Source organism: Uncinocarpus reesii, genomic scaffold, assembly GCF_000003515.1.
Source record: "Uncinocarpus reesii 1704 scaffold_1 genomic scaffold, whole genome shotgun sequence".
In the NCBI taxonomy this organism is placed as follows: Eukaryota; Fungi; Ascomycota; class Eurotiomycetes; order Onygenales; family Onygenaceae; genus Uncinocarpus; species Uncinocarpus reesii.
In genome coordinates this window covers 3,361,283-3,386,411 of record NW_003052500.1, presented here as the reverse complement: position 1 = coordinate 3,386,411, position 25,129 = coordinate 3,361,283, and the positions used below count along the sequence as shown (strand labels likewise).

The window sequence follows — 25,129 nt, the reverse complement described above, 5'->3', positions numbered from 1 at the left end:
CGACGTCGTTCGGGCTGCGGCGTCCTGTCAAACAGCAAGCATTCCGGGCTGTCATGATGATGATTGGAAGCGAAGGCTGTAATTTCCCCGCATCTCGTTTCCCAAGATCAAGCGAGCGGAATGCTTGATCAAAGTCATTTCACGCTCTTGGTAGGGATTCCCGGCCAGCAAGAGCAAGCTCCAGCTTTGACTTTGAACAGGCGTGTGGGCGATGCAACCCTGCTCCGGTTTTCGCGCCAGGGAAATATGCGCCTTCGTGTCGATCGCATGAGGTCAAGAAACGGTGCAGCTGCTAGTGACTAGTGTCGGGTCCAACTGTGCGGATGAAATGCGAGAGGTGAACAGAACTAATAGCATGGACGAGGGAGTGATGTTCGTCTGTCTCTGGCATCAAAGTTAATTCATCCACTTTACTCCGTACATGAGTACAACGCTCGGAAATACCCCAATCTATCCTAACCCTTCGTTTCTCGACTTGATTAGTGTGATGGACGATATTAGCGACTCATTCTTTGGGGAGAGCTAGGGGCATTTCATTTCCCTATTGGAGATTGCGGCGGAGGAATTCGGCGATAGGGCGCTGAGCAAGAGTATTGCACGCTTATGCTGAAACCTGATATTCGTGTTTCATTGCATGGAAGTTGCCTCGCAGTGGCTGTCATTCCATACTAGTTACAGGAGCCTATTTAGCCTAGAAGCAACTCCAAATTCAAAATGCAAAAAGAGGTAGCTGAAGGTGAAGAGAAGGCTGTATGTGGGTATTTTTCAGTAATGCATCTTTCATATAGTTATTCACTTCTCCAGGCCAAAAAGAGCTGGAGCCAATTATTACAAAAGGTTTTTGGATATCAAAAGGCGTTTCAAATCGCAAGCAATGGGTATTTTCAGCACAAGGCTCAAGAAAACTGTACTTTCTACCATCAATGTCGTTATTCAGAATTTGTCGAGCAATATTGGCAGAAAAAAACACGCTTAAAATTGTTTGATCCTCCGTTTTAATATAATTGCGAGAGAAGATGAAATGAAACTAGAACAAAATGAGTAACCATAAGACTTCAGTGGTATCAAACTAATAATCCAACATGGGGAAAAGCGAGAAGGCCGCAAGAATTAAACGAGGAAGCCAACCAAAGTGTACATCAAAATTCGGTCCAGTGCAGATTTCAAAGGAGAGGAAAGGGTTCATAGTAACGTATGCGCAAGCTCATCACCGTTAGAGGTCGCTCTCCGAGTACGCGCCTGCGACTGTTGACACGGTGACGCTTGGAACGGGCTTCAAAGCGGCATCACTGCGACTCTTCGCCGTTTTTTCAATCAGAAATTTCTCCTCATTTTCAGGTCGCGTCTGAGCACTATCTCCATGGAAAAACTCGCAACGATATTGCAGGAATTCGTCTCGGCAGCGATACACTGTGATTATATCGCCCGTATACACCTTTCCAAAGAGATAGGCATCGCCGTCCGGGGATTCCCTCTGTAAATCCACATCATTCACCCAAATGCGCTTGCTCGCCTTGGTCGAGACAACAGTGGCCACGTCGGTCATCTGGAGCCAGTCTTCGCCTGCATCGATACGTGATTCGATGGCGGGTGCCCAGAATGTCAATTCAAGCGCATACGCTGGAATGCGAACATCCATGGGATCGGGGTAACGAATTGTGTTTGAAGTGCCGCGACCCCAGGATGTCATGCGCGAGTGAAGTATAATGCACTGATCTGTGATAGAGCCAGGGACGGGAGTCAGTTTGCCTAAGATGGTGAAAGGTTTTATAGCGTTGCTCGTATTCCGGCTTCCATTCAATGGTTTGGTCGTGGACTGGGAATGATCATCAATAGCATGCAAGCTATGGGTTTCGTGGTGCAGATCGGATGCTGTAGAAGGTCGGATTTCCTGTCCTGTGCGCTCGTCAATTGTGCAGGCAAGTTCTACCCAAGAGGCATCGTGGTCTTCGCTATTCTGGCTGAAAGACTCGTCCCGGACGTGCAATTCGTGCGACGAATGGGCCTTTCGGGTAGGTTTTATGCTTTGATTTGGGATAGGTTGGCCGAGCGAGAAAACGGGTTGTATACGACTACGCCGGGCGACCTGCTCCTCTTCCTTGTTCGAATCATTTTCCACGTCAGCAACATCGTTCCCCTCGGAGTCATCCACACGACTAGGAGAGGTCTCGTTCTTTTCTTCCTCTGAGAATGTTGGATTGTCACTGTTGGGAGAAGTGGATGCGCCGTCGAAGGACCCCATACTTAGGTTGCCCACGAGTGCCTCAGCACCCATTAAACTGGATGCTGACCTTCCAAGCCTTGATTCCATCTCCGAAAGGAGATAGTTGGATGGGGTGGTAGTGTGAAGACTATATCCATGAGAGCTGGACTTACCGTTGGTTGACGGATAGTCGCTCTTGGACACGCTGCCAAATTCCCGCTGAAATTGGGGCCCATCCATTGGGATTTGGATATTCGGACCGATAGCTCCCGAGCTTCGAAGGGCAGTCGGAGTGATCTCGCCAAAGAGACGGCGCCCAGTCGGCGTGGATTCAAGATGAACGCTGGAACCAAAGTCGTAGCTGGATATGTTTGGCAGCGAGGGGTATGGAATCCTTTGTGGAAAAAGGGGCGCGGCAAGTTGGCTTCCTTCTTGTTCTTCTGTCACTCTTGGCCTTTTAATGTTAATAGGTTCTGAGGACGGGTGATCTTCATCTTCACTTTCTTCGGAGAACGGGTCATGAGTCACATCGTTCAAGTCGATTCCGGAGGCGTCAAGTCGCTCATATTCACTGGATTCTGGCTCGCTGACTTCTACTATAGCCTTTAGGTCAGCATTGACCTCCTCTTCTGCTGCCTCATCGATTTCCATATAATCGAACTCATCCGGGACATCAATAAGCCATGGGTGCTTGAAGCAGGCTGACTCTTTGGGCCTAGCCTTAGGGTCACGATTCAGGAGTTTAGAAATGAAATCTATTCCTTCATCAGATACCCCTACTTTCCGCAGCAAGTTATAGTCTGCTTCTGTAGTCATGATATTGCGCAGCATTTGGGCGCCTCTATCATCTCCCCGTCCCATATACGGAGGGCTACCGGAAAGAATGTGAAACAATACGGCTCCAAACGACCACATATCAACCGATTGATCATAAGGAGAAGTCTTCGGCAATCTGGAGAGAAGTTAGCAGTGAGGCATCGGCACAGCTACAATTAATGACTTACGGGTCACCGAGCCGACGTCGCTTCCGGGCTTCCTTTCGTTTGTAATCCTCATATTCTGGATATACTTCGGGAGCGCAATACAATAAAGTTCCACAGAACGTTTTCATAAAAGTCTCTTCTTGCACGACCTTCGAAAGACCAAAGTCGGAGAGCTTTATCCTGAGTGGTTCTATTGAAGCGATGAGAATATTATCCGGTTTGATATCGCGATGCGTGATCTTTCGACTGTGGAGGTATTGCAATGCGTGCAAGGTCTGCCTCGCAATGGTTTTGACCATATCTTCGGGGAGTCGAACCATTTGCCCTAACAAAGCAGAGAGCTCGCCACCTCCAACGTATTCCATGATGATATAGAGCCATCGATTCTCATGGTCGTGATAATCGTGAAATTGGACAATGTTAGGCTGTGCCAATTATTAGCCTCCCCCGTTTCAAAACCAAATCTCACGATGCTTACATGCTCTAGACCTTTCATAATCCTCATCTCACTATCAACCTTGTGGTCGAGAATATTGTTCTTCATTAACCGGCGTTTATCAAGCTCTTTGCAGGCGAACAAGGCCCCGTCGTTCTTAGTAGCAAGTTTGTACACTGTAGCAAAAGCGCCTTTGCCTATCTGCCCGGCAACGTTGTACTTCGGGCCACCATTCCAGCGCATGCCGTGGAAATTACTAATTTGCTGAGGGATCATGAAATTTTGTAGATCTCGACGCGGCTCGCCTTCGGGTTTTTTGGTGGCTTGTCGAACTCTATCCAGATACTGCAATAAGTTTTGGTTATATTGAGCTTGATACTCATCGCGCGAAGGAACGCGAACAATGAACTTGATACTAGCGGAAACATCACTGCCGACGACTTGTATTATTGACCCGTGAATAAGCATTTGGGTGGTCGGAGCGCCGCCTCTTTTGTCCTTTCGAATGATTGTGTTATCGACGATCGTGCCATTCATTGAAATGTCCTCAAGCATCAAAATCCCATCGGGCTTGAGATAAATGCGAAAATGAGAATTAGATATTCTCTTTTCGTTATCATTTGGAGTAAGGATAATGTCACAGCGGGGGGCACTTCGTCCAAAGCTGAATCCTACACTAGGATCCTTTACGTGGGACGAGAATCGTAGAGCTATATCGCGGCTAGATTCAATAGGAGAGGTGTCATCGGAATCATATTCCAGCCCATCATCATCATCACTTCGTAAAATGTGCTGCGGATTACGTCTAGCTGTAGTGGCCACGGCAGTGTGTGCAGCGATCGAATTTGGATGCAAAATGCAGAGTATATCAGTGATTTCTTGCTGGTCGAGCCCTGAATTGTTAAGGCCTCTGCGTCTGGGGTCTGTATATGGTTGTGTTGCGGGCTGAGTTGCATCGTCCATGGCTGAAAAGGGTTGACCGTCGGCCGTGTCTCTCTAAAGGATAAGGTAGCCGGTGCCTGGACAGTAAGCCAAAGTGCTCTATTGGACCATGAGCGCACTGAGGGTTGGAAGCACTTGAAGGCTGTTAATAAGGATAGACAATAGAGATGCTTCACTGCTGTGGCAAGCTGATACTATGACAAAGGGATTAAGCCAAAGAGTTTGATCCAGAATAAGACGAAAGCAATGCTCTTGTTTTTCAATGGAGAATTTGCACGAGTGAAGGTGAAGAAATAGGGAAAGAAATGGTTGGATCTGTAGGGCCGCAGGATGTTTAAGTAATGGGAAAAAAGTGAGAGATTGTCACTGGGGCAGTTGCTCAAGCAACCCAGGATTAGGGAGGAGATGCGACGACAACGGGCCAGTGCAAACCCAAACAGTGCCGCGCTGATGAAAGACTACATCTGTGAAAAAAAAGAGCAGTATGTAGGGAACCGGGACTCGAGGATTCTTTATATCTCGACGGCGGCTGGGACTAACCTTTTCAAGCAGGGGCCAATATGCACGAATCCCTGGGCCTAGCGCTGCCAAGGACGCTGCAGGGTGCCGAGCGCTGTGACACCTAGCCTCAGATGAGATCTCCGATGCAAGTTCGAGAAGGGGAGAATCGCAATGACTCGACTTTTCGGGAAGAGACGACCTGGCGGAAAATGGTGCAGATCGTTCGTCGGGGTGTGATCGTCTTCAGGGCGCTCGTCACAGCCTGATTTGCGGCACAGTCAATTCCCTGCACGCTCCGACCTATCCCATCCCACCCCAGAGGTCTCGGCGGCACTTGGGATGGGTGGCTGCCAGCTTCTGGGTCCAAAAGGCAGCACTCGTGGTTCGCACGCAACCCGACGCCTTGCCGCAGCAGGCAGTTACCGAAGTATTGGGGTGGGAGGAATAAACCGTAGGGTCGGGAAAAGAGGAGGGAAATGGACAAAACCCGAGAGCAAAGGAATAATGGGAGGTTTGTCTAGTCGAAGAGAATATATCACGCAGTCAGCACGGCTCTGCTCGTTCAATTGATATTATACGTGAGTGAGAAGAATGAGCAGTAGGTGCAGATGAGGTGGGAGCCTTACCCCGTTGTCGAGTCAACGGTTTGCCACTGCAGGTTGATGGCGTGAACGAACGGCAGCTAACTACAAAACCAAGCAATAAACAAGATACAATCCCGCTGCAGTGCCAGCATCAGCAGCACATCCTCATCGCCCGGCGTCCAAACAAAACAGCGGGTTGGGTTGTGGTTCCCGAAAAGTCAAGGCCACAGCCGCACTGACTCAGCATCCACTCGCCACATGGCCCGTGCGTTGCTTGGCCCTGGCGCTAGTCTGTGGCGCCTTGCCTAAAGCAGTGTCGGAGCAAGTATCTAGTTAGAGCAACACCACATCTCCCCTTTGATGGCTGAGAGCCTGGTCAGTCAATTGTACCGCCGGTTGAGACACCATCTGCAAGAATTTCCAATACGGCGACCCTGCCGACTTCCCTCTCCCTCCTCTCTTTAGAAAGTTTGGCCATAGCAACACTATAGATCTTATACACGATGTCGAGGCCAGTGAGATTATCGAGATCGTTAGCTCTTATTTCGGGTTTATTCTAGCGTTTTTACCCAAATTCATATTTCTTGGAAGGCCGAGTTGCGGACTCGAACTACCCCCTTACGCCATAGAACCCGCCAGATTAGCTCTAGGAGCGGCTGGCCTCGCCGGCCTTTTCAAAAACGTGGTAGACTGTTTCGAATATATTCAAATCGGCCGGAATTTTGGCACAGCATTTCAAACGTCTATCCTCAATCTCGATGTGGCAAGACTACGCCTGACTCGATGGGGCGAATTCGTAGGATTAGCCCGCTGGGATGGGTTACAATCCTTGAAAGAAACGAAACTTTCGACTGAATGCATAGCAAAAGCGGAACTTCTTCTCGGGCAGATAGAGGACCTCTTCGTGGAGGGAGAAGGGATATCGGAAAGATACAAGCGGCGCTGCTCCTCCGAACAAAGCCTCGCTGCGTACGACCCCAAAACCGATCTAGATAAAACTCGGACACTTCTTCATAAGAAGATGCGCGAGTTCGAGCTCAAACGCCAGAGTAGTGCAAACCTGCGAGAGAAGGCTAAATGGGCTCTATACGAAGAGAAACGTTTCTCGCGACTGATCGAGGACATCACCGCTTTGACAAACGGCCTTATCGATTTGTTTCCCGCTGCTGAGCAGATCCAGCGACAACCGTGCCTGGCCGAGGTAACCAAGCTTGATTTCCAAAATGATAGCCTTCCGTTACTTCAGGAAGCCGCCGCGGACCAAGACAACCTCCTAAGTGATGCTATCTCGGAAGTCAGGAACTCTCAGCCCACGGGTTCCTACAACATATCACTTTCAGGAAATCAGAACCATGGTTTGCTTTTTGGGTATAACACAGGCACCATCAACTGGAGATAAATCACTTCTCAAGGAAAATTGGCTGTACGCATCGGTTTTCCTCGGATAGCGTTTGCTTGTTTATGAGCCAGCTTTTTAGCTTCCTTTCCCATTAGAACAATTTATCATTTTATTTCTTGGTAGAAATGGAAAATGCGATGCGTAGAACCTCCAAGACGGGTCAAGATGAGCGGGATTTGGGAAAGGGAGACTAATTTTTTCGATTTGTTTTTCAACGGCGTAGAATATAGACAGGACAGTTGGACCGCAGTTGCTATTGGTTGTGTTCATATTCGCAGAGATGTCGGGTCTCAAGGAGGAGAGAGGGAGAACAAGAATATCGTGAGAATAAATTTTCTTATATTGTATTTTGCGGAATTGCTTAAGGGCGATCTGGGATCAGGCCTAAACTTTTCCTAGGTTGCCTATTCTGTATGCAGCGGAAGGTTCTGTTTCAGCGCCGCGTCCATGACTCGGTCGAGCCTTTCAATTGCGGCGTCGCTGATTTCTATGATGACTGTTAAGGTATTGCCCCACGACGGAAAGGGTTGATACATACGATAGTGCACAACCAATCGGTTGCCCATCAGCTTCAGGCCTTCTTGCTGCCCGAGTGCCTCCCAGTCAGCCGCTAGGATACCAGCCGCCTCCAAATCAAACCAGACCATATTGGTTTCGGTAGGACTGACAAGTTTACCTCCTTTGGAAACCCACATGTCCGCGATGATCGCTGCATTCGCATGGCTGGGTTTCAGTTTTCCGCCGTCGCCACACGGGCCTCTGCCGAATGTTTCTTCTACGGCGACCCGTGCAGCCGCTGCGATGATGCCGGACTGTCGCGTCCCACCCCCAATTGACTTGCGGAACCAACGAGCCTTTTTATTGAACTTTGCAGAGCCGACCAGTATGCTACCGATTGGCGCCCCCAGACCTTTAGAAAAGCAGAGGCTCACACTATCAAACAAGCGGGCATAGTCATGTAAACTTCCTGCTCTGGCAGCAACTGCTTCCCACAATCTTGCACCATCTAGGTGGACTTTCAAGCCGTGGTGGTGCGCCCAATTACAAATCCGTTTAGTTTCGTCCAATGGCATTACCATACCATCCAACGTATTTTCCAAACTGATGACGCGAGTTGGACAGACATGGAAGTCATCCTCCAATACCGCGTGTTTCGCAATGTCTTCAAGAACCAGGTATCTCCCATTAGTCGGCTCAATGCCCTTGAGATACGCACCAGTCCACGTGGTCGCTCCGCCCCCTTCATAGTGAATAATATGCGCCCGGGAGTCACAGAGAATCCCATATGGAGGCTGGGTGAGATGCGTTCTTAGCGCAACTTGATTGCCCATGGTCCCAGACATGACCAGCAGGCCGTCTTCATGGCCAGTCAGTTCAGCGATATATTCTTGCAGTGCATTGGTAGCAGGATCTTCCATAAAATCATCATCTAACAATGAAGTATTGGCAATAGCCTCCAGCATGGAGGGAGTTGGCCTTGTCACAACATCACCTGCCCAAATGTCAGTGGAAGCTCCGGGTGGGATCACCTCCATCTCGGGCCGCTGAAAACTCACTTCGGAAATCGAACGCGGCTCTACCTGGTTTCTCCCAAGAGCTACTAGCCCGAATGCACCAGCTTGACTGACTCTGAGCCACTCTTGCCGGCCGTATACATGAGTGTCGCCGTGGTAACCTGGCGCGGGTGGTGGCCAGCCAGCTGAGTCGTGGAACACCACCTAGCCCACGCTTCATCGTCGAAAGCTACTGTTCAAAACAGAAAACACGAAAGGGAAAGAAAGGGAAAATTCATGAAAATCTTAAACACATTTCAAAAATTGCACAGCGAACGGGGCAATCAAGCGAGAGCTTCGACCTGTGCGAACTGGCATATCGCATCTCGACCACTTTCGGCAATCCCGGCCCCTGAGGCCGAAGGCCATCGGAAGTGGGACAATGATAGTCCGAGATTTGCATTGAGCTCGGTATTTAAACGTCAAGACGCTTGCAAAAGAATGTAAATATCCAGATTCCAGCCTCTAACCCCTTTTTGACCGAGGGTTTCTAATATAAATACTACTTTCACATAGAAAAGGGCAAGATCAGACCGCTTAGGGCGGTTTATTAAAAAAAGCCTCAGATGGAGCTGGGGAATCGAGTATTAAAATGAGATAAATATAGACAACGATAGAGTCCCAACAACCCAATATGGGATCCATATTTGCACTTTCTCCTTAATGCACAGCCATATGCATCCCTCCGCAAGAGCACAAAATTGAACAGGGGAGATTCAGCTGCTCAAAGAGCCCCCGGTTGCATTACATCCTCTCTCTGCACTGCTGCCCGCGACATAATGTCCTGCGCAGTCATATGTGGCCGGCGTGCATGAGGGGCGGGCTCGCCTAGCTCTGTATTGCGGGTTGGATGGAAGTCAGGGAGGCTATCCGGTTCCCGCTTCACCGTAACCGGGGAATGAGTAGGCTGGAGCGGGGGCTGTGTTTCCCTGGTGTGGGCAGAAATCGACCCTTGTTGCTGGAGCTGTCTTGACCCAAAAGAGAAACGGCTATTACTGAAAGAATAATCATCTCTACCGTCATCCAGTCGCTCCCTGTCCCCGTGCGGTGAACCGGAGTTTTCATTGTCTTTGTGGAAGCGGAGATGGGTTGGTTTAACCCTCTGGGGGAAGCCTGGAGGAGCAGCATTGGGAAATGTAGCAATATGGACCTGAGACGAACCGCGAAAGCCTCCTCTACTGCTTTTCGCGCCGCGACCTCCGCGTGGGCCAGTAGCGATAGGCCTGATCCTCTCGTTGGTGTGATAACGGGAATCTGGTGGCAGGTAATCATCTGGGCCCTTGGCAACGCCAACCTGATACTGAGGTTGCGACAGTCCTGGTACGGGCGGAGCTACATTTCCCGAAGGTTTAGGAGGACGCCGGCTTGGGCCTTTGGGAACTTTCGCTCCTCTTTTAGGAGATTGCGGCTCTAAGCGCTGTTTTTTAGATCCTCTGCCCCGCGTAGCTTGGGATTCACGCTTCTCTGCAGCTCGCTTTCTCCGCCCGATATAACCAACATCAGGTGGGTTCGCGGCCTGCTCAGTTTCTCTCTGGTGGGCAGCGTGGTTCACAGGATGCATCGGTTGGCCGTTTTCCTGATTGGGATTACCGGCACTTACTTGCTGGCCTCCGATTCCGTCATCGCCTTCACGCCGTTCTACGGCATTAACATGCAACTCATGTGATTGCTGAGCCCCTTTCGCATCAGCGACACTGACGGTCCCGATTTCTAGGGCAGGATTATTGGGCATATGTGAACCATTCCTACTCTCATTCAAGCTGTTGCTAGTTTGCAACGGCTGAGGAAGGAGGCTATGGCCTAGAGATCCATGAGAAGCGACCTCAGTCCCAGCGCGAGGAGGCGCATTGGGAGGAATGGTTGGCTTCACATTTCCCATATTCAGTCTTTCTTCCAGGTCTTTAATCCTCAAGCTCAAAGCAACATTTTCAGATGTAAGCTTGGCAACCTCTGCGGTTTTGAATTGCAGCTCTTTCAGAGCAATTGCAACCAGCTCAAATGAATCAGGCTTGCCAGTGCTTGTCTGAGACGGTGCTGCTGAGAATAGCCTAATTTGGCTCTGTAATTCTCGGACTGTCTGGCAAAGCTCAGTCACCGTAGCAGAAACATTTATCTCTGGAGTCGTCGCCCCGAGCAGCTTCCTCTCACTAGGAATTGGAGTCTTGGAGGCAGGGGCCGGCGGCTCTACAAGGCCACTTGGCAGCTGACACTTTGACAGCCCACGAACCCTCAAACCTTCATCCTCATTCTCTTCGCCAAATAAAGGCGAAACATCCATTTTGTGATATACATCCTTCAACTGAATCTTTGAACATGTCCATATGTAATCGTATTTTCTGAGTCATCCATTAAACATCATGGCCATAGTATCGGATTGATAATTAATCGTTCAAAGGTCAAACTTACCCAGGATGTCCATCGACGGGGGATCGAAAACCAATCTCATCACCGCAACGGAAGCAGCAGACCTTTTCCTCTGCATATTCAAGCTCGAACAATGCAAAGATAGTCATTGGCCTCCCAGTGTTCGGGAAAAGGGTGATCCATTTTTGAGTACCGAGGAACAGATTCGAGCGGCATCTAGCACAATGAGCAGTAGTAGCATCATCTGTGTCATAAAGCATGGGGGGGTCATTCGCGTAGATAAATTCCACGGCCCTCGTTGGAGGCACGGGGATCAAAGGCATTGTGAAGCAAGTACGTGATTAGATTGGTGTTAAGCTGTTGTACAGATTTGAGCCGTGAACTTCATCTGAGTGCATCTCAGAATAGAAGTGCTGTTGATGTTTAGTCCGAAATATGCAATGGAAAGGATGAAGCACCAAAAAAGTTTGATAGATAAGGAGAGTGGTTTAACTAGTCAGCAGTCACGTGGCTCACTACCTCCCAATTGTGTTATGGGCTTGACATCCAGATAGTACGGAGCAAGGTGAATAGACAGTCTCTTATTAGCACCCACATACTATCTTTGTTGCTATTTTACAGTCATAAAACCACAACCACTCCGGGCCTTTTGCAATGCGGCTTTCAAGGCCTGTTCCTCCGTATCAGTCCATTTGACACTCAACTCATCCCACGGCTTTCGGCTGCGGAACTCTTCCATGTAGGTTTTATGCATAGCCTGCAGGCGAACAACCTCCCGTGGATCACCCGTGCCGGAGTATACAATAAAGAGCGTGCAGGGTGGCAGGCTTTCATAGATTCGCTTGATACGTGCCACCATGGCCGTCACAGCGGAACCAAGGGCCTCGGGGTCGTCGGCACCCAAAGATGGTTTGATAGGCACAGGAGCAGATTCATCTGTATTTGATGTGCCAGGGACTCGATTACACCAGCCGCGGATAACCTCTAGCTCGCGTAAACGCGCCCAGGTGAAGTCCACCCCGCCGCCGGGGACAACGTGACCATCAGAATCTCCATTGACGGCCCGATCCACTGACACAACTACTTCCTCATCGTCTCGGCAACCCAGAGCAACGGTAGCTTGAGCACCAAAGCCGCGTTCTGGGTTTCCCCAGTCGACTACAGCACCTGTTCGACCCTCGCCTTCGGCCGCTCGAGCCGCTCGGCTGTCCCTCGAAGCTCGCGAAAGTCGCCGAAAAATGCTTTCAGTGTTGGAATCACTGGTTCCCCATCGCTCGCCCTTTTCGCATTTTTGTTTGACGAGGTCCAAAACCGCCTTTGCATCTTCGATAGAATCGTGACCCGTTTGTCCTTTTTGTATCTCCCGGCCAAGATATTTCTGACTTAACCACTTGAGACTTGATTTAAGTGGCGAACCTCGGGGGTGTGGATAGATGATGGCTGTATCAATTATGAATGGGTGCGTTAGTTTCAGAGCGCTTAAGTCAGAGTTTAAAGAGTGGCCGACTAATATGGAACGCGGAGTTAAAATATTGAGCAGCCGCTTTTGGATGTCGGAGAGCGTTGTCGTAACTGGATCTAATTTTTCTTTCGTTATTCCGGAATACTGAGTAAGATAATCAATCACTGGTCGACCAGGTTTGACCAGTTCGTCCAAGATAACTTCGCCGTCCCATCCCACAAGACTTATTCGAGTAAGTTCAGAGGCGCCACCTTCAGTGATACACATCTCACAATCAAGGCCCAGCACCTGCCGACCAGCGGTAATGCTCCCTTTTTGTATCTCGTTTTTAGGAACGTTCCCGTCGGAGAGGTCGGCGACATGGGTATCGACCCAACCGTGCTCTTGGGATTGCCCCGCTCTTTGTCGAATATCTGCATATGCTTGCTTCTCTCCAGTGGTGGAAAACACGGCTGGATGTAGAACATACTCTCCTTCCTTTAAATCTTGAACAGTCGCAACAAATGTGGTCACTGAAGTTCGCTGAGCCATCCAAGTTGATGCGCCTCGAGGCGCTTTTGGCCCCGTACTACGGCCGTCTTCTTTCGACTTTGGTAAGGCAGTCATGAGGATGGCCTGGAGAGGAGAGTGAAGTTTATTGTATTTTGTGTCTCCAGGGGATTTTACTGGCCAAACATGTGGGAACATATCGGCTAGTGGCTGTAAGGGTTGTGGAAGCTGGTCATGTACCAGGGGTTTTGGGTTCGAGCGCTGAAGTGAGTCTTGAGTAGGGGGAAGACCTCTTTTCCATTGCTCATATTCACTAAGCTTTTCGTCGACTGTAGCATTATCATCCTTGATGCTATGCGAAGCCATGTTATCCAAAGCTAAGGGTATCGATCCGTCAAGCATTCCTATCTCCAAACCCGGTACCATCAGAACAACGGCCTTTTTCACATGGCCTGAATGTTTGATTGATACCCATTGCGGAGCAATGCCATCCGCAAAGCAATAAAGCAGTAGTCCTTGGAGATCCGAAATTTTGATCGGGTTTTGCATCTGGCCGCTTACATAGATAAGACTGGGGCACTTGCTCTTGCTTTTGCCTGTCTTCGCTTTCTTTTTGGACTTATTCTCGATTGTCTGCCAATCTCCTGCCGTATCAACCTCATCGGCGTTGCTGTCCGTTTGTCCAGAAAATGGGCTCGCGGCAGCAGGAGGCTCACGAAGCAAAGATAGGGTTTGGCCTAGTCCAAATCCATTGTTGGACGTCGGCACAGGGCCTGCTTCTGCTGCTCGAGAATAATTGCCACGCTTCCGTTTCTTCCCCATTGTGTACTTTTGCAACAGAGTGGGCGTATCTGATTAGGCAAGCTGATATATGGGAAGACAACGGGGCAACACAGCAGGATCCTGACGAGATTGATATGGCGATGGAGAATCGAGATGTCCAAGCCCAAATTCAAGCGTGTAGCCACAAAACGCACAGCTGCTTGATTCAAGCTGGCACGGATTTATTGACATGAAAAAAGCATCGCGATATTCCAGCTCAAATGGGAAATTCTCAGTTGGTGCTTGGCGCCAAGATATGGACTATTGGGATAATTGTTATTCCGACGCACTTGGCTTCCTACGCGTCACATGACCTAATGTCGCTTATGTAAGTTAAACAGGAGAAAACATTGAGAGCGCAAAATATCCCTCTCAGGGTAAATGTGATTATTGAAATTATAATATTTGGGGTCTCGGATTCAGTATTAGCTGTCCGAACGCTTGCTCGACTACCTATCAGAACGCCAACCGTATTTACTTTTCATGCAACCGTAAGCTTCCCAATCTGTTCAAGAGACAATGGGACAAAGGGGTATGTGCAACTTTTAGCGAACGAAAAAGCCATATTTTCCTTTTTATTTTTGATGGGTCTCTGTTGCCTTTATACAACACGGCCCTTGACTTGCTTGAAGTCCTTAACTTTGAGATCTTTCCAGATCGCGGTTGCCGCCCACCCCAAACTCAGAATAGCAGTAGCACCAATGAGCATAAACTTTTGGGCATCGCCGTACGCCTGGTTAATGGCACTTCTAGTTGGAGTCCCCATGGGGTATATCAGCTGCACTCGAACATCCCCGTAGATTGACGCGAGGTTGCCTTGAGCTTCAGGAGGCAGGTATTCGGCAAGTTTCTTCGGAAAGGTGCCACTCCAGACGGCTGCAGCAACGGTGCTTCCAATCGCACCGCCGATGTTGGCGAACATAGACTCGACGGCGAGGACGACCGCAACGTATTGGTGAGAAGTAGCAGCCATGACCGCCATCTGCTCGCAAATAACGCACGTACCACCGGCGAACGCGATGAAGATCTGGCACATGATGATGTAGCCGATATTGACATCTGGTTGGCGGAATTTGATCATCAAGCCCACGCCAAGGATCGTGAATGGCACACCGAACCACAGGGCCAGCCATTTGAAACGGCCACTCCAACGGACTAGAACACCAACCAGTAAAGACCAAAAGCAGGAGCCGATGCTGTAAATGTTTTGGATATAGCTGGCATCCCTGACAGAAAGGTTCGTAACGACGAGAAGGAACGAGAAGAAATAGCTGTTCCAGATGTAGAAACTGATGAAAAGGACGGCCGCGAGGATACAGGCTCCAAGAACAGTGCGGTCCATCAAAAGGTCGAATGGAATAAAGGTGACGGGGGCGAAGAACTTTTCGTACACGGCAAATGCAATCAGCAGGAGACCGCCAAATATGATTAGGCAGATAACAAGTGGCGATTTCCAGCCGTTCGCTTGGTAAGAGTAAAGACTGAACGGCAGAAGGAATAATGCGAGGCCACCGGTTATAAGGAGCAAACCGATCACGTCAAATTCAATGAAGTAGTATTTTGCGGATTCCAAAAACGTGCGGTTACTTTTTCTCTCTGGCACCAATCCAGCCTTCTTCGCTTTGCTATAGTTGAAGGCGAATAAAGCAAACAGAGGTAGAGTGATAGCCGGGGTAATGATAGAAAAGGCGCCAAATGCCCATCTGAAACCAGGTCCAGCTAAGAAACTATTTGCAAGCGGGCCGCTGATCCAGGTTGTCGCAATATAGGGAGAGGACGAGAACGCGAGCATCAGAGCTCGATTTTTCAAGGCTGACGTATCCGCGATGAAAATGGAAATGGTGTATGTCAAACCGTTAAACCTATGGAGAGATAACAGTCAGTTAGCGCACTGAGCATGAAATAATGGTCTCATGGCCAATGAAGCACATACCCAACCATATAAAATACTTGAGCAGCCGCATAGGTCTGAACGCTGTCACACCCAGCCATCATAATGAGACCGAGAGTCAACATGACGATCATGAGTAAAAACCCTTGTGGACGGCCCCAAATGTCAAGGACCTTGGCCAGTGGCAATTTGACAAGACCACCGATAAGACTCGACATGATCCTCGTCGCGGCAGTCAACGAATGTTCTTGGAAACTGCTAGTCACAAAGGGGTCCAAGGCGAACCCCATGCCCGACTGCATGGACTCTATGAAGGCGATGACCCAAATCCTACCGGAGCAGTCAGCAACCAGAGGGCAGAAGGAGTTGTAAGGAGGGCACCTACAAAACATATGCTGCAATCAAGTGAGATGTGGACCAGACGGTTGTTGTGGCCTCCATATTCTGCACACCGGCTTGGGCTTCTTTCGAAATGCCCTCGCTCTCAGTGTCAGAGACAGTTCCGCCCTCTCTGCCAACCTCTGCATCTCCAATCGCGGGTTGTTTCTCAACTACAGGCGCCTCAGGCCTGTTGAGTGGGAAAATCGCCCTCATGGCTGTTGTCGACTGGAAGACCGTCCCCAGGACTCAAAAGATCTTTTGCGTTAGGGGCCTGCAGTAGGAATGCGGAGTCCTTGGAACCTCGCAAGTTGCCCTGCACGCAAGCGGGTATAGATAAAAACGGAGATGGAGAAGATTGAAACCCCAGAGAAGCTGGCAGGGAACAAGCTAGTTAAGTAGGAACTGTGTCCATGCAGTTGATCCATGCTTTGAAGTTTTCCATGCGCGGCAGCTCATTCCGGGTGGGGTCATGGTTGAATTTCCTGTTCTCGTGTCGGTCCCTGTCATGGGAAAAGACTTGTCCCACAGTCCAGACTACCAGATAAATTTTCAAGATCATCTGATAACTTTATTTGCTGATATCTCAGTTAGACGCTCGCCATTGCTCCATCCTCACTATTGCGTGTTGCTACACTTTTCTTTTTATCACTTCGAGATCCTTTCAAGGCCGTATTCGCAGCTTGTATGGAGTCAGAGAGGCCCGGCGGAAAGCCGCCCAAATTTCCCGGACGACAAACCATGCATTTCCGATAACACTCCACAAGCGACCGATGGTCTCATTCGACCAGTGCTACCGAAAAGCAAGACGCAAACAGTCCTTGGCTGGCAGAAGCCGGAATGAGGTTATTTTAGCCGAGCGAGACCAAACTCAAAATGGCGCATCCATCTAATCTGATTGATCTTATCTGATTGCCAGACCACCAAGCTCTCGTGTCTCAGCAAGGTTTGGGGGAAGTTTTTGAAAAGTGTCATCGAGTTCTCCATCAGCTGTTGAAGATTGCTCCGAATGCTCTCTTTACCCTTCATCCTGGCTCAGAAAAAGAATGGAGAGGGACATCTGTATTGTTGCGGAGCTTTCCAGCACTTGGCAGCAGTACCCGGTGTTACACTAGCGTACCAGCATCAGTCATTACCGTACGGTATTCAAGAATAGATTACAGGAATACATACAGCACACGTAATGTGTATTGTACTCGGTAAATAACGGGCTGTTTGGTGCACTCCGAGGGCCCTTTTGACCAGGCTTGAAAGTTCAGGGATGCGGTGGTTCAACCCAGCAGCCCAGCAATATACCCGGGTTCGAAATGAAAGTGCCTAGGCCATTCTGGTCAGAGAATGCGCTGAACTCCACGTCGAAAACGTGGGCTCGGAATGGGCGCTTTTGCTTTCCTCGGTCTAAACCATTGCGCGTGAAAGAGCGGGAGATACAAGAGAGTGCAATTTTCAAGAATTGAGCACATACAACGTTCTCTGTTCGCTTCTTTGGCAGCACACGTTTATCATTCCTTTCACATATGGCATCCGCTTCGAGAGCCTCCGAGCTTCCGCTCGTCAAACTACCAGAGCCATACAAAACGAAATATGAACTTTGGCAAAGCCCATCCGATTCGAACAGGCGCATCATTCAACTTCGGTTGTCTGAAGTTCAAGATAGCGGCGCATCCGAACCTCCTGAGCCACTTCATAACGATGCTCTCGTTTTCAGCGAATTGATTTCCAGTCCTCAATCGCAAATACCATCCGCGTCGGACAACACTGCCTGGGGCCGAGCATGCAGATACTTGGTTTCCTTTGTGACGTGGGATGGGGACGCTGCTCCCACCGTGGGCCAGGTTTGGATAATAGTATATGCCATTCTATCAGCATGGCCGGCTGAAGAATATTTCCGATTATGTCTGTCTGGTCCGCAAAAAGATCAGCTGTGCGAAGAGATCGCGGCTACGGGCCTGGGTAGGCCGTTCCCAAACAAGGCGGAATCGCAGGAAATTGAGGATATGGTCATCTCGAGAGCCGCTTTCTGGCAAGGAGCCGGATCACCGTTTGGAACACGCCCCATTTGGATTGCACAACCCCAAGAAGGACCTAACTCCAGGCGCCCGGCTTCTGATTATCCACCTTTCCCGCTGCAGTACACCATCACCACCGACTTTTCTAGCCGTCCGATACACGCTCAGCACCCAATTCGACCCGCAAAGCCTGCTCGCGGAGCAACGATCTACAGCCGCTATATCCCGCACTTGGACGAGTTCTTCTCCATGGTACACTTAGACTATCAGAATGAGACTCACCTCAATCTCTTCCACAAATGGCAAAACGATCCGAGGGTTGCAGTCAACTGGAACGAAACCGGGACATTGGAGGAGCACCGCGAATACTTGCGCAAAATCGACGTAGATCCCCACCAGATGGCGGTAATGGCCAAGTTCGACGACAATTATTTTGCGTACTTTGAAATATACTGGGCTAAAGTAAGTGCTTTCAACCGTCCCGTTCTGGACAGAAAAAGGCCCTCGTCGTCCAGATGCCACTAACGCAGCATACAATGTATAGGAAGATCACATGGGCACATATTATCCTGCCCTAGACTGGGATCGCGGGCGCCATTCATTAGTGGGAGATGCCCGGTTTCGAGGGCCGCATCGAGCGACCGCTTGGTGGACGAGTCTGATCCATTATCTCTTCCTTGATGAACCTCGAACCACGTGTGTCGTTGGTGAGCCCAAAGCCACGAACGAGCCAGTGTTGGCGTATGACGCCGCCAATGGATTCCACGTTTATAAGTGGGGAGATCTGCCGCATAAGAGGTCTGCGATGGTGAGGTGCGAGCGTGTGCGGTTCTTCGAGGTGGTGAATTTCGGAAGCGTGACGAGCAACGGGACCGCGAAGTCTGCCAGACCTAAGCTGTAATAAGTTTTATACATTGCTTATAGTAGTACTGGGAAGAAGTAAATAGATTCACAATGCCCTGACACGCTCAGTGATATTCCATGAGGTCTCTATCTTTTGGCTAAAAAGCAATGCAATAGAAAATCGCTGACTAATCACAAACGTCGTCTCCTCCTTGACCTCCAAACTCCATCATCTCTGTTGACATACAAAGGTCGTTACATGGTGCTTGTCTTTGATATCGTACAAGCCTAGACTTCTTCCAGCAGCTTCCTTCCCAGGTCTCTGAGGACCTGCTTTTGAATCTTCCCACTCCCCGTCAAGGGCATCGTTGGAGGCAGACGTGGATCTGTTCCGAATGCAAATATGAATCTAGGTGCCTTGTGCCGTCCCAGGGTCTGCCTCGTCCAGTTCCTCAGCTCCTCGGCAGCTGGGCAAGGATGGCCCTCTTCGACGGATATGAATGCTCCAACTACCTCGCCGTAATGGCTATCGGGGATTCCCACGACCGCCGCCTTGGATATCGCTGGGTGAGCCGCTAGCCGCTCCTCTATCTCAAGGGGGTATATATTTTCACCGCCTCGAATAATAATGTCTTTGAAACGTCCAGTGATAGTGCAGTAGCCGTCCTTGTCAAATACAGCTTCGTCTCCAGTCCGCAGCCAGACCTTTCCGCTCTCGTCATGGATCAAGGTCTCCGCCGTTTTGCTAGGATTGTTCCAGTAACCATTGAATACCTGGTAACCGGCCATGCAAAGCTCTCCTCGCTCGCCCACTCTGACTGTCTTCCCCGTTTGTGGGTTTATAATCTTTGCGCTGGCGTGTGGCATCACCTTCCCTACTGATGCTAAGCGACGATCAATCGAATCGCTTGTGAGTGCATTAAAACACGTCGGTGATGCCTCAGTCAGACCATAGCTACTAGTGAATTCCGTCATGTTAAGATCCTTCAGAAGCCTTCGCATTAGTGGTCGAGGTACCGGTGCCCCGGCGATTATTCCCGTTCTCAGGAATGTGCAATCGAAATCCGCCGGCCGTGGCTGTGATAAAATTGATTCGAACATTGTGGGAACCCCGTGCAGTGCAGTGCATCTCTCGTCTGAAATCGCTCTTAGGACAGCTTCCGGCTCGAATGTTTCCCCTGGGTAGACAATCTTGGCTCCGTGGGTTATACAAGCGAGGAGCCCGAGCACTAGCCCGAAGCAATGGAATAAAGGCGGCGGGCAACACAAGACGTCCGACCGGTTGAAATCCATACGATCCCCGATAAATCTTGAGTTATTGATCAAATTACTATGCTCATATCAGACCTCACTCCGACCTTCAAGCGAGCCAATGTATGCTTACTAGTGAGACAGCATAGCAGCTTTGGGACTTCCTGTTGAGCCACTTGTGAACTGCAGATTGCAAACATCGAAAGGTGAAAGTTCCTCCTGGCGGCGTTGGACCGCATTCATTGGGATAGCGAGGCCGGCGTGGATCACGTCCCCATAGGTTTCGAAATCCTGATAACGGCCTCTGAGAATTATCGTTTGTGTAAGCTGAGGCAGGTCTCGCGACACCCCCATCGGCGCTTCCAGGCTACGCAACGCACTGAGAAGGCTATGTCTTCCGATCTTTGGTACGATAAAGAGTAACTTGCACCCTTTCGCCTATTAGCCCTGCGTCCAATCAAAGCGGCAATATTTATATACGTACCAACATGTTTGAGAGCATACATTAACTCTGGGTGAGTATATGTGTTGTTGATAACAACCAAAATCGCTCCCACCCGTGCTGCCGCAAAAAATAAAGCGACGTATTGCTCGCAGTTGCCTGCCATCACTCCGATTCGATCTCCATGCTTGATGCCCTTTCCAAAGAGCCCCCGGGCAAGCTGATTGCTTTCATATTCTAAATGGCCGTATGTCCATCTTGCACCAGTCCAAGGGCAGACGAGGCATTCCGAATCCTGATATCGCAGGCATTGAAATGAAAGAAGCTCGCCAAGTGTCATCTCCCAGAGGAGAGGCTCAGTTGGGCCATGCACAATAGACAGGTTATGCCCATCCTTTTGGCTTGACGGCGCTTGTATATGGTCCAATGTTTGCTGCAATCGCACCAATGGTGTATGGTACGCCGTTATGGCCGCTGCCATTTTGATATGCGTCCGGTTTTTGCTATTTTACACGACTTGTCTCGGGATAGGTTTCTGGGTATTTTGTGCTCTTTGCTTCATGGAGCGGTTGCTAATAATATTTTATTTTGGCTATCCCAATGACGACCCCCTGGGTCCATAATTCAGGGCATCCCCGCGCAACATCATCGGCTACAATCTTACCAAGGCAACTCCGGACTTAAAATTTTCTACTTTTCTCGTCCCGGTTAATTATTTGACGTCTCACTAATTTGGTCCCTTGCAGATTGTCATGCCAGGCCTTGGATTACCTTTGCGCGCGCGGGAAATATTCGGCACCATCTTTTGTCTGCTGAGAAGGTTTTCTCCCGTCAAAGGAACCTTTTCCGTGTGTTCGGTGAGATTTTTGTCGTTTTGTAACACTGGTATATGACCAGGGGCTTTTCACGTTACTTTCTTACCCAGGGTGGGACTGTCTCAGGTGTTTTTGGGTCTTGGGTATTTTATTATGCTTTGCCGGTTTGCGTTGCCTGCCAATACCGGTGGCATCGCTCTTCGCGAGCTCCATCAGACAACGGACCGTCGGCCTGGGTGGCTTGTCAATAAAGTGATTTTCAAAAAATGGTTTTAATCAAAAAAATGCATAAGAGGATAGTGAGTGGTACTATGGCTGGCTGATATTGGATTGTAAACTTGAAAATGAAGAATAATTGTGGAAAATTGAGCCCATGCCTAATATGAGCGTATGCGAGTAAGAGACAACTTCGCACTTACACCTACTGGAATAATACTCTCGCGCATGCTCATGGTGGAAGATGGCACATATCAAGCTACAGCTAAAAGTCATGCAGTGGTGGTTATCTATGAATCTATGATGTAAATAGGTGGATGAAACCCTACATCCAGCTTTGACTACTCGGTTAAGCTCTTTCAAGACTATCCGTTTATCAGATTGCAAAAATAAAAAAGAACAGGTTATCTGATCCGGATCAGCTGATGGACGCGAGCTTCCGGTTTAAGTTATCTGATCCGCCGTATGGTATGTTTCGGCATTACTCTCAATACGGTAACTAACTATGTATGTATCGTTCCATTCCCCATTCGACGTAAGGTATAATACTGTATCGCGTCTTGTCATTTAGATATCCAAGGCTACTTTTGACGACAAACCTGGAGATGCTCTGGGGAATCTGGGACTCTTTCACCAGTGCGGGTGATGAAGAGGAAACCGGTGAGCAACCGACAGACATTGACTGGAGCTGTGGGCTCTGCCAAATTCACTGGTCCCATTAGGCGCCCCCAAACATCACCTAGGTTGAGTGATGCTTGCGATCTGATCGGCGCATCTCTTCAACCTTGTGGCATGACACCATCGGACAAGCTCCGCACCAAGGGCTTCACACAGACTGGGCCCCTGGAGCAATACCATACCAGAATAAAACAATGCGGGCTTTTTTGGCGGGTTCAATCATCGACCAAACCTTAGAGACTTGGTCAAACCGATTTCACCGCGTCAGAACTTCCGAGACGAGACTCTGGATCCTACCGCTGTGCCAAATCATCATACAGCGGGCGAGGGAAATTTTAGGAACCCTTGTTCTAGGCAAACCCTCAAATGCCGTGATTGACGGAGTGGGCTCATTCCATGTTCCTGGACGCTTCCCTGGCAGCTTGGGAATTTAACCAGAATTGTGCCGCGCATTTGCTGTGAGCAACCCTCCAACTCTGGATAATCGAATTGGCCAATTTGTTTGTGGCTTGCTTGCTCTTCACAGTTTGTACCTTGCTTGGTCACTTTCATTCATCTCACTAGAATCAGTTGTCCATGGAGCCTACCCTCAAAACAGGCAATCCTGTTCACCACCCTCAAGCCCTTTCCCACGGCGGCAGCAACATGTCTACCGGCTCCGCAAACGATGAACCATTTGACATAGTCTCCGTGGGCTTTGGTGCTTCGGCCCTGTCAATCGCCATTGCTATGCGCGATCGGGGTGTACAATCGCGTGCCCTTTTCTTGGAACGGCAATCTGAATTCGGGTGGCATACGGGCATGTTGATCCCGGGGACCAAGATGCAGATTTCCTTCTTGAAAGATATGGCAACGTTGAGGAACCCACGATCCCACTTTACGTTCCTGAACTATCTGCACACAAAGGGAAGACTAGTTCACTTCACAAATCTCTCGACGCATACTCCCTTCCGCGAGGAATTCAACGATTATATGAAATGGTGCGCTTCGCATTTCGATGATTGGGTGAGATACGACCAGGAGGTTATGAGCGTAACGCCGGTTGAATCACGGCCCGGCTGGCCTATCGAGTTATTCAAGGTGGTGGTCGGCGACAGACAAACTGGCGAGGTGAGAGAGCTATATGCTAAGAACGTCGTGGTCGCTACCGGCGGCGAACCAGCAATTCCTCAATGTCTGTTAAAGGATTGTCTCTACAACACTGTCGTCCATTCGTCTGCCTACCTTAACACTGTCCCCCACCTGCTCAAGGAACAGGCCGCTGAATATCGCGTTGCGGTTATTGGAGGAGGTCAAAGCGCGGCCGAAATATGCGAAGACCTCGCGTCGAGATACCCAGCATCCAAGATCAAGCTGGTCACCAGAGGCACATCTTTACGGCCCAGTGACGATAGTCCCTTGTGAGTACATCAGATACGCCTTCTATAGTCATACCAATTCTTGATCTAATCGATAATCCGCCACTTCTAGTGTTAATGAGATATTTGACCCTGAGAGCGTCGATAGTTTCTATTCACTCTCTTCGTCCCGACGCCAGCAGCAGCTCAAAGAAAACAAGGCAACAAATTACAGTGTCGTTCGGTTACCACTACTGGAATCTCTCTACGAAAAGTTGTACCGCCAGAAGCTGCTGAACCCGGATCCGTCTACATGGCCACTCCGCTTGGTGACGAACAGGGAGCTGTGTGGCGCTAAGAAGGTTATATCCAACGGAAAAAACCAAGTTGAGCTCCAGTTTAGAAACACCGAAACAGGAGAGAATGAGATTTCCAGCGAAAAGTATGACTTGGTGGTCCTTGCAACCGGATACAGACGCAACCCGTTTAATTCCATCCTGAAGCCGTTGAACTCGGTTCTAGAAACTGGGCCTGCGGGAGAACAGTTCTGCGTGGATCGGAACTACCAACTACGCTTCCTTCCCGGTAAAGTGAAACGGGACGCTGGAATCTGGCTTCAAGGGTGTTGCGAAACTACCCATGGAGTAAGTCGCCAACTTCCGCAAACATTACATGCTTCATTGCTAACGACTAGTTACTAGCTAAGCGACAGCCTTCTATCTATATTGGCAGTTCGCGGCTCCGAGCTCCTCGATTCCATCCTTGCAAACCGTAGGCGTTCAGAGCAATTTGCAAAACTGTGATTGCAAGCGAAATACTGTATTTTATGGGCGAAAACGGGGCAGGAAAAGCGTGTATTCTCCTTCTTTGCCAGACGGTTGGGTCAAAAGACTTCTGGTTTTGCTGTTTGTCGCTTTTTAGACGGCTGTTTTTCCATGAGCATTGCATGTGATGTAGAATCAGTGGTCTCTACAGTAGATTTTGCGATTTCTCGGCTTAACGGGATGCTACCGCGGAGTCGTTTCTTCTACCAGAATCTAATAATCCTATTCTCCGAGCTCCTGGCGCTTTTCTCAATCCGTGGACTCGAAAACGTGGATGTCGCATCCCGCTCAGCGATGATCTGATAAGACAACAGGATCTTACAGTGTGCGTACAATAACATGACAGTACCATACGTCTGCCTCGGGGTTTGTGTTTCGTACTGTCAGAGCGGATCAGATAACCTTAAATCAGCCAACTGCGGGGCTGTTTTCATCTGATAGTCGAACATCGCATGTTCGTTATCGCCAAGCAGCACACGGGGAGGTGAAAATTTTTCTAGTCGACTGTGCCCAGCTCCCCAGGGCCCAAAGGGGCTAGAGAGCTCCAAGTGGAGCTGGGGTGGTAATTTGACAACAATGACGACGGCCGTTGTTTCTCGTTTCTCCTCAAGGCTGACTGGAATCGGCCACCGAACTCGTAAACGAGGATCACTGTTTCGGATTATCCCATCAGCAGCACGACGAGAGTCGAGAGACTACCGTGGGCA

The 25,129-nt window shown here is 49.5% G+C and overlaps 9 protein-coding genes across 9 annotated transcripts; 3 read left to right on the top strand and 6 right to left on the bottom strand.

The window, feature by feature from the left end:
- Positions 1–1,213: 1,213 nt before the first annotated feature.
- On the bottom strand, positions 1,214–4,585 carry UREG_01357 (uncharacterized protein; the record flags this gene model as incomplete). Its single annotated transcript, XM_002541795.1, has 3 exons — positions 1,214–3,155; positions 3,208–3,611; positions 3,665–4,585. 3 exons carry the CDS (start codon positions 4,583–4,585, stop codon positions 1,214–1,216), a joined length of 3,267 nt encoding a protein of 1,088 aa, XP_002541841.1.
- Positions 4,586–5,907: 1,322 nt separating this feature from the next.
- On the top strand, positions 5,908–7,048 carry UREG_01356 (uncharacterized protein; the record flags this gene model as incomplete). Its single annotated transcript, XM_002541794.1, has 2 exons — positions 5,908–5,938; positions 6,141–7,048. 2 exons carry the CDS (start codon positions 5,908–5,910, stop codon positions 7,046–7,048), a joined length of 939 nt encoding a protein of 312 aa, XP_002541840.1.
- Positions 7,049–7,452: 404 nt separating this feature from the next.
- UREG_01355 (uncharacterized protein) lies at positions 7,453–8,782 on the bottom strand (the record flags this gene model as incomplete). The annotated part of the gene is made up of 2 exons (XM_002541793.1): positions 7,453–8,540; positions 8,605–8,782. 2 exons carry the CDS (start codon positions 8,780–8,782, stop codon positions 7,453–7,455), a joined length of 1,266 nt encoding a protein of 421 aa, XP_002541839.1.
- A 543-nt stretch (positions 8,783–9,325) lies between these two features.
- Positions 9,326–11,288, bottom strand: UREG_01354 (uncharacterized protein; the record flags this gene model as incomplete). The annotated part of the gene is made up of 2 exons (XM_002541792.1): positions 9,326–10,937; positions 11,008–11,288. 2 exons carry the CDS (start codon positions 11,286–11,288, stop codon positions 9,326–9,328), a joined length of 1,893 nt encoding a protein of 630 aa, XP_002541838.1.
- Positions 11,289–11,575: 287 nt separating this feature from the next.
- On the bottom strand, positions 11,576–13,738 carry UREG_01353 (uncharacterized protein; the record flags this gene model as incomplete). The annotated part of the gene is made up of 1 exon (XM_002541791.1): positions 11,576–13,738. One exon carries the CDS (start codon positions 13,736–13,738, stop codon positions 11,576–11,578), a length of 2,163 nt encoding a protein of 720 aa, XP_002541837.1.
- A 601-nt stretch (positions 13,739–14,339) lies between these two features.
- Positions 14,340–16,223, bottom strand: UREG_01352 (uncharacterized protein; the record flags this gene model as incomplete). Its single annotated transcript, XM_002541790.1, has 3 exons — positions 14,340–15,600; positions 15,672–15,959; positions 16,015–16,223. 3 exons carry the CDS (start codon positions 16,221–16,223, stop codon positions 14,340–14,342), a joined length of 1,758 nt encoding a protein of 585 aa, XP_002541836.1.
- A 1,301-nt stretch (positions 16,224–17,524) lies between these two features.
- On the top strand, positions 17,525–18,917 carry UREG_01351 (uncharacterized protein; the record flags this gene model as incomplete). Its single annotated transcript, XM_002541789.1, has 2 exons — positions 17,525–18,478; positions 18,561–18,917. The coding sequence occupies 2 exons, from the start codon at positions 17,525–17,527 to the stop codon at positions 18,915–18,917; spliced, it is 1,311 nt and encodes a 436-aa protein (XP_002541835.1).
- A 230-nt stretch (positions 18,918–19,147) lies between these two features.
- UREG_01350 (uncharacterized protein) lies at positions 19,148–21,033 on the bottom strand (the record flags this gene model as incomplete). The annotated part of the gene is made up of 3 exons (XM_002541788.1): positions 19,148–20,189; positions 20,244–20,541; positions 20,595–21,033. 3 exons carry the CDS (start codon positions 21,031–21,033, stop codon positions 19,148–19,150), a joined length of 1,779 nt encoding a protein of 592 aa, XP_002541834.1.
- Positions 21,034–22,906: 1,873 nt separating this feature from the next.
- On the top strand, positions 22,907–24,373 carry UREG_01349 (uncharacterized protein; the record flags this gene model as incomplete). The annotated part of the gene is made up of 3 exons (XM_002541787.1): positions 22,907–23,661; positions 23,732–24,242; positions 24,293–24,373. The coding sequence occupies 3 exons, from the start codon at positions 22,907–22,909 to the stop codon at positions 24,371–24,373; spliced, it is 1,347 nt and encodes a 448-aa protein (XP_002541833.1).
- Between the last annotated feature and the right edge of the window lie 756 nt (positions 24,374–25,129).